Source organism: Cetorhinus maximus, chromosome 8 (assembly GCF_964194155.1).
Source record: "Cetorhinus maximus chromosome 8, sCetMax3.hap1.1, whole genome shotgun sequence".
NCBI lineage: Eukaryota > Metazoa > Chordata > Chondrichthyes > Lamniformes > Cetorhinidae > Cetorhinus > Cetorhinus maximus.
This window is the reverse complement of record NC_135886.1, coordinates 104,771,890-104,786,050: the sequence shown is the minus strand read 5'-3', so window position 1 is coordinate 104,786,050 and position 14,161 is coordinate 104,771,890. Positions and strand designations below refer to the sequence as shown.

General features: G+C 41.3%; 2 protein-coding genes across 9 annotated transcripts in view; one reads left to right on the top strand and one right to left on the bottom strand.

The window, feature by feature from the left end:
- Positions 1-14,161, top strand: part of LOC144683856 (sodium- and chloride-dependent neutral and basic amino acid transporter B(0+)-like) — a 435,158-nt gene that overhangs the window by 112,967 nt on the left and 308,030 nt on the right. The window lies entirely within an intron of this gene.
- The window catches only part of LOC144683854 (sodium- and chloride-dependent neutral and basic amino acid transporter B(0+)-like), a 453,756-nt gene that overhangs the window by 273,266 nt on the left and 166,329 nt on the right, over positions 1-14,161 (bottom strand). For 6 of the 8 annotated variants that reach the window (XR_013577349.1, XR_013577348.1, XR_013577344.1 and 3 more), the window contains 5 exons: positions 13,520-13,645; positions 10,002-10,120; positions 8,126-8,225; positions 4,147-4,256; positions 3,871-4,041 (listed from right to left, as the gene is read on the bottom strand). Coding sequence is in view for 2 of the 8 variants with exons in the window: in XM_078547360.1 (XP_078403486.1) it covers positions 3,871-4,041; positions 4,147-4,256; positions 8,126-8,225; positions 10,002-10,120; positions 13,520-13,645 (626 nt within the window). In the remaining 6 variants the exon portion in view is untranslated. Of the gene's footprint in view, positions 1-568; positions 2,873-3,870; positions 4,042-4,146; positions 4,257-8,125; positions 8,226-10,001; positions 10,121-13,519; positions 13,646-14,161 lie in introns of those variants that run through there. The other 2 variants (XM_078547361.1, XR_013577347.1) reach the window with 2 other exon arrangements.

Below are 14,161 nucleotides of genomic sequence, written 5' to 3'. Positions count from 1 at the left end.
TGTTCAAGCTTAAGTTGCTCCATTTCTTTTTTGTTTTCAATTTGTTTCATTTGCAACTGAATTCCAGCTAACTCAGTTGACTCATCCCCTGGAGAATGCAATCTTTCTTCTATCCCTTCTAATTTCAAATGCTGCACTATTACTTCAGCTATGTCTGCTTTCCTCACCTCTTTAATTAATTCTAACTTCAACTTATCTGCCAATTCCCTTAGCTTTGCTTTGGTTACTGTTGATAAACCAGTAAGGGATAAATCTTCCACCTTTAAAAAAACGTAGCAACTTCTAAAGCCACGTTGGTTACTAATGAATCAGAAACCTGGTATCTGTATTTATATCCCTCAACAATTATTATTAATCTGCATCCAATCACTCATTGTCCATGCTTCAAATCCTGTGAGAGACGTCAATCTTATGTTACAGACCAAGATGGGAGGAGTGCGCAGCTAATTCTGGCACCACTTCTCCACAGGTCGCAACAATCGTTGAAATGTTTAATTCACCCACAACACTGGCCAATTGTTACCCTTTGATACTGTGATTCCCAGCATAAAAGAAAGTTCAAACCAGGTTTCTTTCATTAAACACAAAGAAATAATTGATTTATTATAAAACAATTACTTGTTATAAAAACAAGTTAATAAACCGGTTAACATACAAGTTGTAGTTTGGAAGTGTGATGATTTTTCCCTTATAAAAAAACACAGATGATTGAACCCACATACACTCACACATAAACACAAAACAGGACAAAACAAACACAGTCTCCAGCAGAGGCTGGAGGATGGGAATGTTTCTTTCAAAAGGATAAAATTCAAAGATATTTTGATGCTGTTAATCAAAGAGAATTCTGGGCACATTAGGTTCAAAAGTTATTTCAGCCGAATTTGTTGATGAAACTGTCCTTGATGACTCTTATCACAACTTTGCAAACTCTCAAAAAACAGTTAAGTTATCCTGATGAGACATTTTTAAAGGAAGTATAACTCATTCGAGACTGCATAAACACAAAAGGGAAGGTAGAGAGGGGGAAAGAGAGTCTTTTCCTTGCAGCTTGCTTCTAAGGCACACCCAAATTCACTCTGACTCTGACTGAGAGTCTTAAAGATTAAGATGTTCAAAGAATACTTTTCTTAGGCCAGATGTTTTTAACCAATCAGCAAGAGCCTTTCGTCTGGCAACAGCAGTGTTTTGTTAACTTAGATATATAAAGTATATCTTCCATCTCCAAGTCTTCCCAACCCAACATCTATCTTTATCTGTGGTTTCATGCAGAATGGCACAGTCACAGCTGCAAACTAATATTGCAAACTTTTAAAAATAACTCGGGGGAGAATGTCCAAAATTTAACGTCCTTCAAATTTTCCAAAAATGGGTTCCTCACAGTACACACTGCTGCCACTTTGTGTCGGTTGTGGAAGGTGTGAATGTTTGTGGATGGGGTGCCAATCAAGTGGGCTGCTTTGTCCTGGATGGTGTCAAGCTCCTTGAGTGTTGTGCGAGCTGCACTCATCCAGGCAAGTGGAGGGTATTCCACCACACTCCTGACTTGTGCATTGTTTATGTTGGACGTGCTTTGGGGAGTCAAGAGGTAAGTTACTCATTGCAGGATTTCTAGCTTCTGACCTGCTCTTGTAGCCACTGTATTTATCTGGCTAGTTCAGTTCAGCTTCTAGTAAATGGTAACCCCAAGGATGTTCATAGGGGGGGTTTCAGCACTGGTCATGCCATTGAACATTAAGGGGTGATTTTTAGATTTTCTCTTGTTGGATGGTCATTGCCTGACACTTGTGCGACGTGAAGGTTACTTGCCACTAGTCAGCACAAGGTTGGATATTGTCCAGGTCTTGTTGCATTTGGACATGGACTGCTTCAGTATCTAAGGAGTCGTGAATGGTGCTGAACGTTGTGCAATCATCAGTGAACATCCCCACTTCTGACCTTATGATGGGAAGAAGGTCATTGATGAAGCAGCTGTGGGTGGTTGGGCCTAGGAACCTATCTCCCTGGTAAATACCGAAGCTAAATAATTATTTTAATATTTCTGCCATCTCTCCATTGATACCTGTGGTATTATCCTGTCTATCATTTCATGGTCCTATTTCCATCATAGTGTTGCTTTTTTTAATTGATTGGTCCATAAAGTAATTTACTTCTTTGTTTTACGTTCCTTGAATATTTCTATCAAGTGTCCTCTTAATCTTCTCTGTTCTAAAGAAAATGATGCCAGTTTCTCTAATTCCTTCACATAACTGAAGACTTTCATCCCTTGTACTATTCCAGTAAATATCCCCTACACCTTCTCTAAGTCCTTGATATCCTTTCTAAAGTGTGCTGCCTGAACTTAGACACAATATTTATAAAAGTGCAGTATAATCTCTTTGCTTTTCTAGTCTATACTTTGATTCTGTATGCTTTATTAAACAAACAGCGCTAGCCAGGCAAGACATTATGTCACAGGGAGCACTAAATCCTATGCCTATGAACTTCCCGATAAGACTGAGTTGAGCAAGAAACAAGTTGGACAGCACCCAAGCAAATTTAAAGAGAAAACAAGAAACAGGACATAAAAATTGTAGGTTACTAAAGAAAAGCTATGAGACATTGTATCTGGGCTGCAACTGAGTTTCTGGCTGTTCAAGAGAACTTGCACTGAAGTTACAGTGGGAGCACACCAGAACAGAAGAAATGTCAAGGCCATTGTTTACAAGTTCAGCCAAATTTTCTTTCAAGCTTTCACATCTCAGGGCATAGCCAAAAGTTGGATGCAATTAGGGTCTTCTGTGGAATCAGGCCTGTGTCTGTATCTTTCCCCTCTGTGTTGTTTCAAGTACGGACCCCAATCAGGAGCTGATGTGCAAGCGGCAGAAATTTTCTGTGAAAATGATAGTGAAATGTTTAGTCATTACTTCCTAGATTTTACCTAGCATTAATTTCCAACTAGAAAAAACCCTGGTCCTAATCAGGTTATTTTGCAGTTTGATCTGACAAAAAAGCCAAGTTGTGAAGGGAGGTTCAGGTGGTCCCAATATTTAAGAAGGGGAAGAAATCTCACTCAGGAAATTATAGACCATTAGCTTGATGAAAGCTATGAGGAAGGTTCTGGAAGGCAATAGGAGGGATATGAGTTTAGAAGTTAAAGGCGAATCCAGAATTGCATTGGGAAAAGATTGATGTCAATATTTATTTTCTTAAATGGCCAGGGTCTTCCAGAACACTGTGGAGAGTATGGGTTCCCTCCAGTCCTTCAAAGTTCCCTGAAAGAAGACGCTATTTCCAGTTCAAGACGGTTAGATCTGGGCTGGTTGACAATTGTATTCTACATGAGTCACTGTAGTATCCAGAAACTTTTCTTCATTACCTCATGGGGTCGGTGAGAAATTTTTCCGAATTTTGAAGACGTGTCTCAATTTGTTTTTGTGGGTAAATTTGTATATCTGTATACATGTGTCCCCCCCCCCCCCATGTGTGTGCATGTGTGTGTGTATATATATATATATATATATATACACACACACACACACGTGTCTGTATGTGGGTGTGTGGGGTGTATGTGTGAGAGAGCAGGAGAGAAGCTCTTCCAAGATTGTAACTAATGCCATTGTTAGGAATGAGATGTACAGGTTGGGAGTGCTTAGTACTTACACTAGAGCTGATGTTTTCTGACTACCTATTTAAATCATGGTATGTATCAATTTACTTAAAAAGCAAAGGTGTTAAAAGATTGGCACAATCTCTGGAAGAACAATATAAATGCCTGAAAATCATTGTTTTGCCATCTCTCTAGTTTTCCAGTGTTCGCCCAGTGAAGGTCCAGTCAGAATTGGGAGAGCTATTCTGTTCACTTTCAAAGGTTACAAGGTGTTTCCTTACCTGGCACAAGGTGGAGCCCTCAGCTTGGACAACTCTCACAATGGCGAAAATGGGGATCCACATAATACAGAAGCTTGTCATACACCAGCCAAGTACTGTTGCCCAGACAGGGTACTCAACAGATCCAAATGTTGGTGGAGCAAAAGTCACTACTGACCAGAACAAGATTGCCTTTTTCAAAGAATTGCACAAAACAAGATCAGATAAAGAATGAGGGATTGTCTGCAGCTTGATTATGTTCAGTATAAAGCACTAAAAAATGCCATATTTCCTTACTGTCAGCAAACACGGAGAGATAAAAACCCAACACGCTCTCCACCACAACCAGAAGAGCCAATTCCTTTCTCCAATCATCATCTCAATATCCTTAATGAATCTGTTTACCCCTGTGAACATAGGAAATGCAATCATTTGGTTTGTCTTACATAATAGGATAATAAGCACAAACAATGACATTCAATGGCATTATTATCGCTGAATCCCCCACTATCAACATCTTGGGAGCTACCATTGGCCAGAAACTGAACTGGGCTAGCCATATTAATATTGTGGCTACAAGAACAGATCAGAGGCTAGGAATCCTGTGGCGAGTCATCACCCCCTGCCTCCCCAAAGCCTGTCCACTATCTCCAAGGCACAGGTCAGGAGTGTGATGGAACACTCTCCACTCGCCTGGATGAGAGCAGCTCCAATAACACTCAAGAAGCTTGACAACATCCAAGACAAGGCAGCCTGCTTAATTGGCACCCCATCCACAAACATTCATTCCCTCCACCACTGATGAACAGTGGCAGCAGTGTGCACCATCTACAAGATGTAAGATACAAGACAGCACCTTCCAAACCCATGGCCACTGCCACCTACAAGGTGAAGGGCAGGGCAGCAGAAAGACAGAAATACCACCAACTAGAACCATAGAAACATACAAAAGTTAAGTTGCAGAAAGAGGCCATTCAGCCCATTTTGTCTGTGCCGGCCAAAAAGAGAAAAAATAAACTTGCAGCATTTCAGATGCAGATCCTGGAGCCTTTTAAATGAGTTGAGCATTTCAGCCTCAACCACTAACTTAGGCATTGAATTCCAGACTCCCACCACCCACTGGGTGAAAAGGGTTTTCCTCATGTCCCCACTAACTCTTCTACCAGTCACCTTAAATCTATGCCCCCTGGTAACTGATGCCTCAGCTAGGGGAAACAAGTCTTTCCTGTCTACCCTATCTAGGTCCCTCATAATTTTGTACACCACAATTAGGTCACCCTTTAGTCCCCTCTGATCTAAGGAATACAACCCTAGCCCATCTAATCTATTCTTATAGCTGCAATTTTCAAGCCCTGTCAACATTCTTGTAAATTTTCTCTGCACTCTCTCCAGAGCAATTATGTCCTTCCTGTAATGTGGTGACCAGAACTGTGCACAAATTCCAGCTGTGGCCTAACAAGCATTTTATACAGTTCGACCATCACATTCCTGCTTTTATATTCAATACCTCGCCCAATAAAGGAAAGAATTTCATTTGCTTTCTTGACCACATTGCCCACCCATTGCCATCATCAAGGGCATGTGGACATGTACTCCAAGGTCTGTCACTTCCTCAACCCCTCTCAATAACTTCCTGTTTATTGAGTATTCCCTAACTTTGTTTGCCCTCCCAAAATGCATTATCTCACACTTTTCCAGATTGAATTCCATTTGCCACATCTCCATCCACTCAACCAACTTATTGGTATCATTCTGGACTCAACAGCTATCCTCTATACTATCAACTACACGGCTAATTTGTGTTTCATCTGCAAATTTCCCAATCATGCCTCCCACATTTCAGTATAAATCATTGAGATATTTAGCAAACAGCAAGAGCCCCACTACTGACCCCTGTGGAACACCACTGGAAACCATTTTCCATTTGCAGAAACATCCATGGACCATTGCCCTTTGTTTCCTGCCACTGAGACAATTTTGGATCCAACTTGCCACCTTCCCCTGTATACCATGAGATCTCACTTTCCTGACCAGTCTGCTATGTGGGACCTTAACAAATATCTTACTAAAATCCACAGAGACAACATCCACTGCACTACCCTCATCAATCCTCCTTGTTACTTTCTCAAAAAATTAAAAATTAAAAAAGTTAGTAAGACACGATCTTCCCCTAACAAAACTATGCTGACTGTTCCTGATCAACACATGCCTTTCTAATTGACAGTTTACCCAGCCTCTCAGAATTGATTCCAATAATTTGCCCACCACTGAAGTCAGACTATGACTTTCTGGCCTATCCCTCACACGCCTTCAAATAATGGTACAACGTTCACAGACCTCCGATCCTCGGGGACCTCGTCTGTATCTAGTGAGAGTTGGAAAATGATCCTCAGAGCATCCGGTATTTCCTCCCTGGCTTCCTTCAACAGTCTGGGATACAATCCATCTGGCTTTGGTGATTTATCCATCTTCAAGGATGCCAATCCCTCCAATACTTCCTCTCTCACTATGCTTATTGTATCTAATACTTCACACTCTTCCTCTTTAACTGGAATGTCTGCAGCATCCCTCTCCTTAGTGAAAACAGAGACAAAGTGCCCACATCTTCTCTACTAACCCACAAGGTACCATGTACATCTCTGATAGGCACTACCTACCTTTCCCTTAGTTATTCTCTTGCTCTTGATGTAATGGTATAACATCTTTGGATTTTCTTTGATTTTATCTGTCAATATGTTTTCCTATCTCTTTGCTTTCCTAATTTCCATTTTTACTTCACCTCTGTACTTGTTATATTCCTCTAGGCTTTCAATAGTATGAAGTCTTTTGTGACTGTCATAAGCTTTTTTTAATGCTTTATCTTAGCCTGTATGCTTCTGGGTAACCAGGGGACTGTAGCTTTGGCAGTACCACCCTTTTTCTTTGTGGGGCATCTCAACACACTGCCCGTAGAAACTCGCATTTCAATGCCTCCCTTTGATTTGACACAGTTTTTCCTTCTAATAGCTGTGTCCAGTCCACTCTCACCAGCTCACTTCTCAGCTTTGTAAAATTTGTCTTCCTCCAATTTAGAACTTCTACTTCTGTTCTGTGTTGTCCTTTTCCAAGTCACTCACCATCCTGACTCGAAATATATCAACTTTCCCTCACTGTCGCTGGGACAAAATCCTGGAACTCCCTTCCTAATAGCACTGTGGGTATACCTACACCACATTGACTGCAGCGGTTTAAGAAGGCAGCTTACCAGCATCTTCTTAAGAGCAATTAGGGATGGGCAATAAATGCTGGCCGAGCCAGCGATGCCTACATCCCATGAATGAATGAAAGAAAAACAATGAGGCTTGGCTGAGAGGCAGAAATCCATTATAGTTTTGAAACACCTGAGCCCCAGAGAAAAAAATGCTTGATTGACAGCTCTGGCTCTCTGATGTGTATAGTCAATTCAATAATGTTTATTTTCACGACATTAAGAAGTTTCAAGTGCCTATTGAAACTTTTAAAGTTCTGGATGATTAACACTTGTATTGTCCTGTAGTAAAAGGGAGTTTAAGAAAGTGGAAAGATATCAATGAATGACTATTTCAAAGCTTTTTTTACACATCCTATTGTCACTATAGGTTTCATTGCTTCTATCCAGTGTATATGGGTGAATGGGCATGCAAGTGTCATAGCTTGAGGGGCCAGAGGGGTAGTTTGGGGGGGCATCTTGGCATATGGTGCATGAGGAAGACCTTTTGAACCTATCCTTTAAAAAAATGTTCGCACATGCAAGCTATGGTACATGATTCCTTTGAGGGACAGTGAAACACGAGTCTTTTAAAACATGGCCCGACCCCTTGAAACTTAAAGAGGACAAGGACATGCTTCTGCCCACAAAGGAACCGGCCAAGTCTGGAGTACAAAGTGTAGGCTTTCGACCAAACTAGCCTAAACCCTTAAAAAGGCACTCCTGAAAATCGGACAGCCCAGAAATGGGGTTGGGAATCCTGGAATCGGGACCGGTTTGCCATTTTCCATGTTCTATATGTCTTGGTAGTTGGGAGCAACTGGTAACTGATTGAATATAGAGGTAAACAGCTGTTCAAGTTGGGGTCAAGATGTTTAAATAACATCCCCATCTGCAATTAACAGGAAAATGGCTGCAGCAAAATTGACCCCAACAACAGCCCTCGCTGTAACCCAGCAAGAACAAGAGGGCTTTACAGGTAAAGGGTGCAGACGGCACTGCCTGTTTCATATGGGTGTTTGGGAACAAATGAGGAACAATTCTACTAACCATAGATCCAGCTTAAGCTGATGAGTTCCAGAATAGCAGCTGCAAGAATGCTCCATCCAGCACAGAAATGATCAATTAAATTGATCCAGTAAATCCCAGCCTGAAAATAAGTGCAATATTTGAAAACGTGCTGCATGAGAAAACTATCAAACTCTCCATTCAAAATAAGCAATGTCTGGAACACTTAAATTGCCACTTTTACTCAACCTGAAAGCAACAAGTCCTACACTGTCACATTGTTTCTCAATAGTTTACCATGACAACAGCTGGAATAAAAACACTCACTGATCAGATACTCCCATGTAATTGCTAATGTTTGAGGTTTTTTCACACGCAGCATTTCTGACCGATCTGAATTGTCTCATTACCATTATGATGTGCATAAATGCAGCAGCCAGTTTAGTGAGAACAACATAATTACAGATGAGGAAAGCCATTCAGTCTTTTTCTATTCAGCTGTGAACAGCCTGCTGACATCTCAGCAATGCAGCATCCAACTGTCTCTTCAATTTCTTCATATTTGATGAGGAATTTAATTCCACGTGTAGATCACTGTGTGTGTTGAAGAATTGCCTCACATTCTTTAACCAAGTTCGGGATTTACAAACCACAATTTTCTGATCAGAGGTAAGTGTTACCAACTGAGTTAAACTGGCACTGAGAAAAGTTGAGCCAATTACCACCCCATCAGTCAGATGATGGAAGGTGTCATCAACAGATCTGTCACAGACACAGCAATAACCTGCTCACCCATTCTCAGTTTGGGCTCTTCCAGGGCCACTTAGCTCCAGACTTCATTACACTCCTGGTCCAATTAAATGCAAAAAAGCTGAATTCCTACATGAGGTACAAGAGTGTGATGGAATACTGTTCACTTACCCAAATGAGTGTTACTCCAACAATGCCCAAAAGGCTCAACACCAGTTCGGAGAAAATTCACTTGGTTAATTCCTGGGATGAGGAAAAGTTGAGCAGGTTGGGCCTACGCTCATTGGAGTTTAGAAAAATGAGAGGTGATCTGATTGAAATATATAAGATTCTTAGGGGGCTTGAGAGAAGACGTTGTGAGGACATTTTCCCCCCTGAGAATACTAGAACTAGAGGGCACAGTTTCAGAACAAGGGGGCTCCCATTTATGATGGAGATGAGGAGAAATTTCTTCTCTCAGAGGTTGATAATCTTTGACATTGTCTACCCTAAGGCCCAGTGGAGTCTATAGTTCATTCAATATATTCCAGTCTGAGTTACGCAGATTTTTGATGGACAAGGGAGTCATCGGTTATGGGGGACAGGCAGGAAAGTAGAGTTGAGGTCATAATCAGATCAGCCATGAACTTATTTAGTGGCAGAACAGACTGGAAGGGATTACCCGTGCTCCTATTTCTTACACTCTTATGTTCGTAAGATATTACCTTTCCTTCATCATCACTGAATTAAAGTCTGTTAATTTACCTATCAATACTGTGGGTGTACTTATACCACACTGACTGCAGCCTTTCACAAAGGTAGCTCATGACCACCTTCTCAAGGGCAATTAGGGAATGTCCTTGCTAATGAAGCCCAAGTCCTGCGAACGCATAAAACAAAAATTGTCATCCCTACGCTGAAAGAGAAGATTTCAAACAATACCCTGCTGATCCAAAATGAACAGAATATAAATCTGATTCATAGGGTGTTAACACAGCTGAGTCTCATCTCTTTAACCAGGGTCTTTATTTAGTAATGTTAGTCAGTCCTAAACATCACAGTACAACATTAAATGGATGGGGAAAAAAGGACCAACACACATCCTTTTTCATTGCTTCATTCTGTGAAATTTATAACTTTATAATATGAACAATGTGGAAACATAGCAAAGTACTAAAGGACAACATACCTGTGTCACACATACAAGGCTGAGGAAATAAAATAACAAGCAAACACCAGTTGTCAGATAAAGACGTTTTGATCGCAGAAACTGAGGGAACTGGTCCAGCAGAGTTGTTATAATTGCTTCTGATGAAATTAAAAGTTAAATGAGATCAGTAATTAAGTCAACTTTTACACAGTCCCAGAGAAACCCACCACTGGAGAGACCACAGTCCTGCAGACAGAACAGCTTCTCCAATCTCTGAAAAATAACAGAGGCACGATCAGGCTATCAGCTCTTAACAAGTTTATAAAGCAGGATATCCCACTTGTGCTTAAGCACCAGGGACAGGAATCAGGAGCAGATTGGTCACTTCAGTGCTTCCTTTCTCATGCTGTGTCTTGCCGGCATTTGCAGAAAGCTCCTCAGAGGTTGGAGCTGCTGCACTATAGTGGTGAGGAGGCCAAAAGTGAGAGTATCCTAAGTGCGTGGCATTGCAGCTTTCCCTCCCGGACACCAGTGTCATTGAGACTATGGATGTTTTCAGTATCCTGATTGTCTTTACTGGGGGCTGTAATAAGGAGGACGAGGAAGGGAATGGGAGGGACATATTTACTTCCATCGCCAGCAAGAGGTTTCAGGGAAAGGCAATGTCCCAAGCAGTGATGCCATAAAGGTGCACTACCCTACTGCAGTAACTGGAAGACTCAGCATGTCTCCTCTTTTGGAGGGTTAAAGTCATTGTAGGTCCATCCGTGACCTCTGTACAGAGGAAGCTGATGGTGTGCCATCTGTCTTGGAATGGGGTGTTGGGATGGAATAAACAATATCCATCCAGAGGAAATGGAGCAAAACTCTCACTTTTATTATGTTTCTGTCCTGAGCAGAGACATGGACATTTATGACTGTTGAAATTCTTTACATTTACTGAATAAAGTTTCAATCAAATCAGTATTTATTACTAAAACTGGAATTAGCATAATGCTTCCAGCCTTTTCACTAAACAGAGAATTTTGAGGAGACCTAATGGAAGTTTCAAAATTATAGCAAGCAAATTGAGAAAGATTGTTTCCAATGGCCATTGAATTGTTAACATGGGGATGTTGATGGAGAATTAGCATCAACAGATCAGTAAAAGTGGCTATTGAGAAAGCGACTGAGGATCAGTTCAAAGAAAACTGGATCAGTTTTTGAAAAGGATGAACGCGAAAGGATTAATGGGATAGGTATGGAAATGGGATGATGTTAGTTAACATTAGTTTAAAGAGTCACATTGACACAGCTGTGATGGGGTAACAGCCACCCTCTCACATTCAGTTAGCATTATTCTAAGAAATGCAAATTGTCTCATCATTGCCAAGTGTCAAGGTGCTTAAAGAATCATCAGCAACACTGAACGAGCTGGATGTAAAATTTGGCCCTGACCTGTTTCCAGGGAAGGAACAGCAAAAATGTCAAGGAGAAAAGTCAGTGACACAAAGGGTGTGCGGATGATGTCAATTTTGATTTGGTCAAAGTGGCCTTAACGAGACAGCAATGTCATCAAAATGGGGTTGGAGGATTTACGACCAGATTAAAGATCCCATTATTTTTAAAGGATTAGAAGGAGCAGAACAGCAGTCTCTCAGCTGCTCAATATTGCATGGGTTCAAGTGCAGTGAGCTATCAAGGTGTGTGTTTAGGGTGGGCAGCTCCACATTTCTATTTAAATAAGGCTTCATCCTCAAAATGGCTCCATCTTCTGCGCTCTCATCCTGGGCGAGCAAATGGCACTCTCCTCTGGTCAACTATTTGAAAGGATTAATCTGCTCTGATATGAGAGAATCTGTCTAAGGATGTCATGGTGCTGGCAAACAAGAATCAATAGATTTCCAAATCCTCCCTATCCAACATCTGTTGTACATGAGAATTGGCCACAAACTCAATTTCAAATTCAAGAAGACTTAAAATACAGGTGGGCAGAATTCAACTGTGGTGGGCTCTAAAATGGGTGATAGTGGATCACCATCTTCCATCCATCTCATTGAAGTCGATGAAAATCAGGCAGGGTGTATAACCAGTGGAGGATCTGCTCCTGCCCACTTCAGGCTCACTTCAAAGATGAAGTTTATTCCAGGATCTTCATTGATGAGATCTGGTTATGAGCAATGGTTGAAAGCATCGTAATCGCAGAATCTCATGATAAATATTGGCCAGGACACTGAGGAGAACTTCCTGCTCTCCTTCTATATTCCATCATGGGATTGCTTGCATTTCACTCAGTTTAATCTTGTATCCATGAGGCAGACTTCTGGCAGTGAGGCACTCCCTTGGTTCTGCAGTGAAGTGTCAACTTAGATTTTATGTTTAAATCTCCAGAGTGGAACTTGAACCGATAATCCCCAACCTCAATGGCAAGAGTACCCCCACTGAGTTACAGCTGGCCCTGACATTTCCAGTTGGTGCAGTGACATACTCCAGCTGTTTTAATGCAGTTGTTCACTGATTAAAACAAACTGGTTGATGCCCCATTAAGACAGCGAGCAGAGATTTACCACAGCGAAACATTTCTCATTCATCCACTATCATCAAGGGCCTGAGCACACAAATCACTTCAGTGCAGTACTGAGGGAGCACAGAAGAGGTTCCATCCTTTGGGTGAGATGTCTTCTCAAGTGGATATAAAAGATCTAAAGAGAGTATTTCGAAGATGAGCTAAGGAGTTATCCCCAGTGCCTTGGCCAATATTTATCCAGCAAACAACATGCAAGAAAGAAACAGATTATCTGATCATTGTCATGTTGCTCTTTGTTGGAGTTTGCTGTGTGCAAATTCGCTGCCACACTTTCTTACTCTGCAACAATGATTACAGTTCAAAAGTACTTCATTGGCTGTTAAATGCTTTGAGATGTGGATGGTCGTGAAAAGTGCTATATAAATGCACGTCTTTCTTTCTTCACCTTAGACACTGGCCTAGAAATTTGTTGACATTGCACCCAATTTATAGGTGTAAAGCCTGTCCACCATCTACAAGGCACAAGTCAGGAGTGTGATGGAATACTTTGCATTTGCCTGGATGAGTGCAGCTCCAACAGCACCCGAGAAGCTTGGCAGCATCCAGGACAAAGCAGCCTACTTAACAGCGAAACACACACCCTATGAACGAATAATAAAAAAATGAATAACAAAACGAGTGCCGAATCATCCAATATGGTGAGTACTGTACATTCCAGGACAGAAGTGCACCACCCTCCATGTTGGTAAAGGCTTCAATATGGGGCTTCAGGGCCCTTGTCTGAAACAGGCAAATCCCCTTTGCATACACACAGAGAGTTGTTAAGCCTATTTCAGATCCCCTTTACAAAAGATTGACAGAGATTGCCTGGAAATGTGCCATTTTGTAAAAATCAGTATTTTCTGCTGGGCCAATTCTCCGGGGTCCTGGGTTTTTAGATATGTGCAGCCCTGGGCTCAGTGTGCAGGCTCAGGCACAATCAAATTTCTGGGCTGCAATAGCCCGCTTTTTTATAAAAGTACAAAGCTATTGGTTACAGTAATATTCTTACCTACAGCTACAAATTGACTGTCGAGTCCCAAAGTGATCAGCATGATGAAAAATAAAAAAGACCATAAAGGTGACCACGGCAACTGTGCAATAGCCTCTGGGTAGGCAATGAAGGCCAAACCAAAACCTAAACAGTGGATACAATTGAAAAAGTGCCATTAATGGTACTTAAAAGAGGAATGCTATAAACTTTTTATTAACTTAAAACTCAATTAATTTAGGATTCCTATTGTTGGAATGCATCAGATGTTGTTTAGTATTTATGTAATTGACCTGAGACTTTGTGGTTTTCTTCTATCATGACTGTGTGTTGAGCAGAAACATTCAGCCCATTCATCAACCCCCGTGCTGAGACACAAAGTCAGCCTGCTTCTGCTCAGAGAGTTTCCCAACTTTTGCTCTTGCATTTCCATGTAGCTTCACTGTTGCCTTTTTATCCACCTCCTTTTCTTCATTCTTCTTATTCCTCTCTCGTCCCTGCCCTCCCCTCCTCTCCACTTCCCATGTTTTTCAACACTTCTTGTAGTAATTATGGTTCTGTTAAATGTTGGACTGTACCTTTAAGAATAGTTCTGTTATGTAAGATCACATGATCTGTATAAACCAATGTGTTAGCGGTGCAGGGGTCCTTCACAGTCAGTGT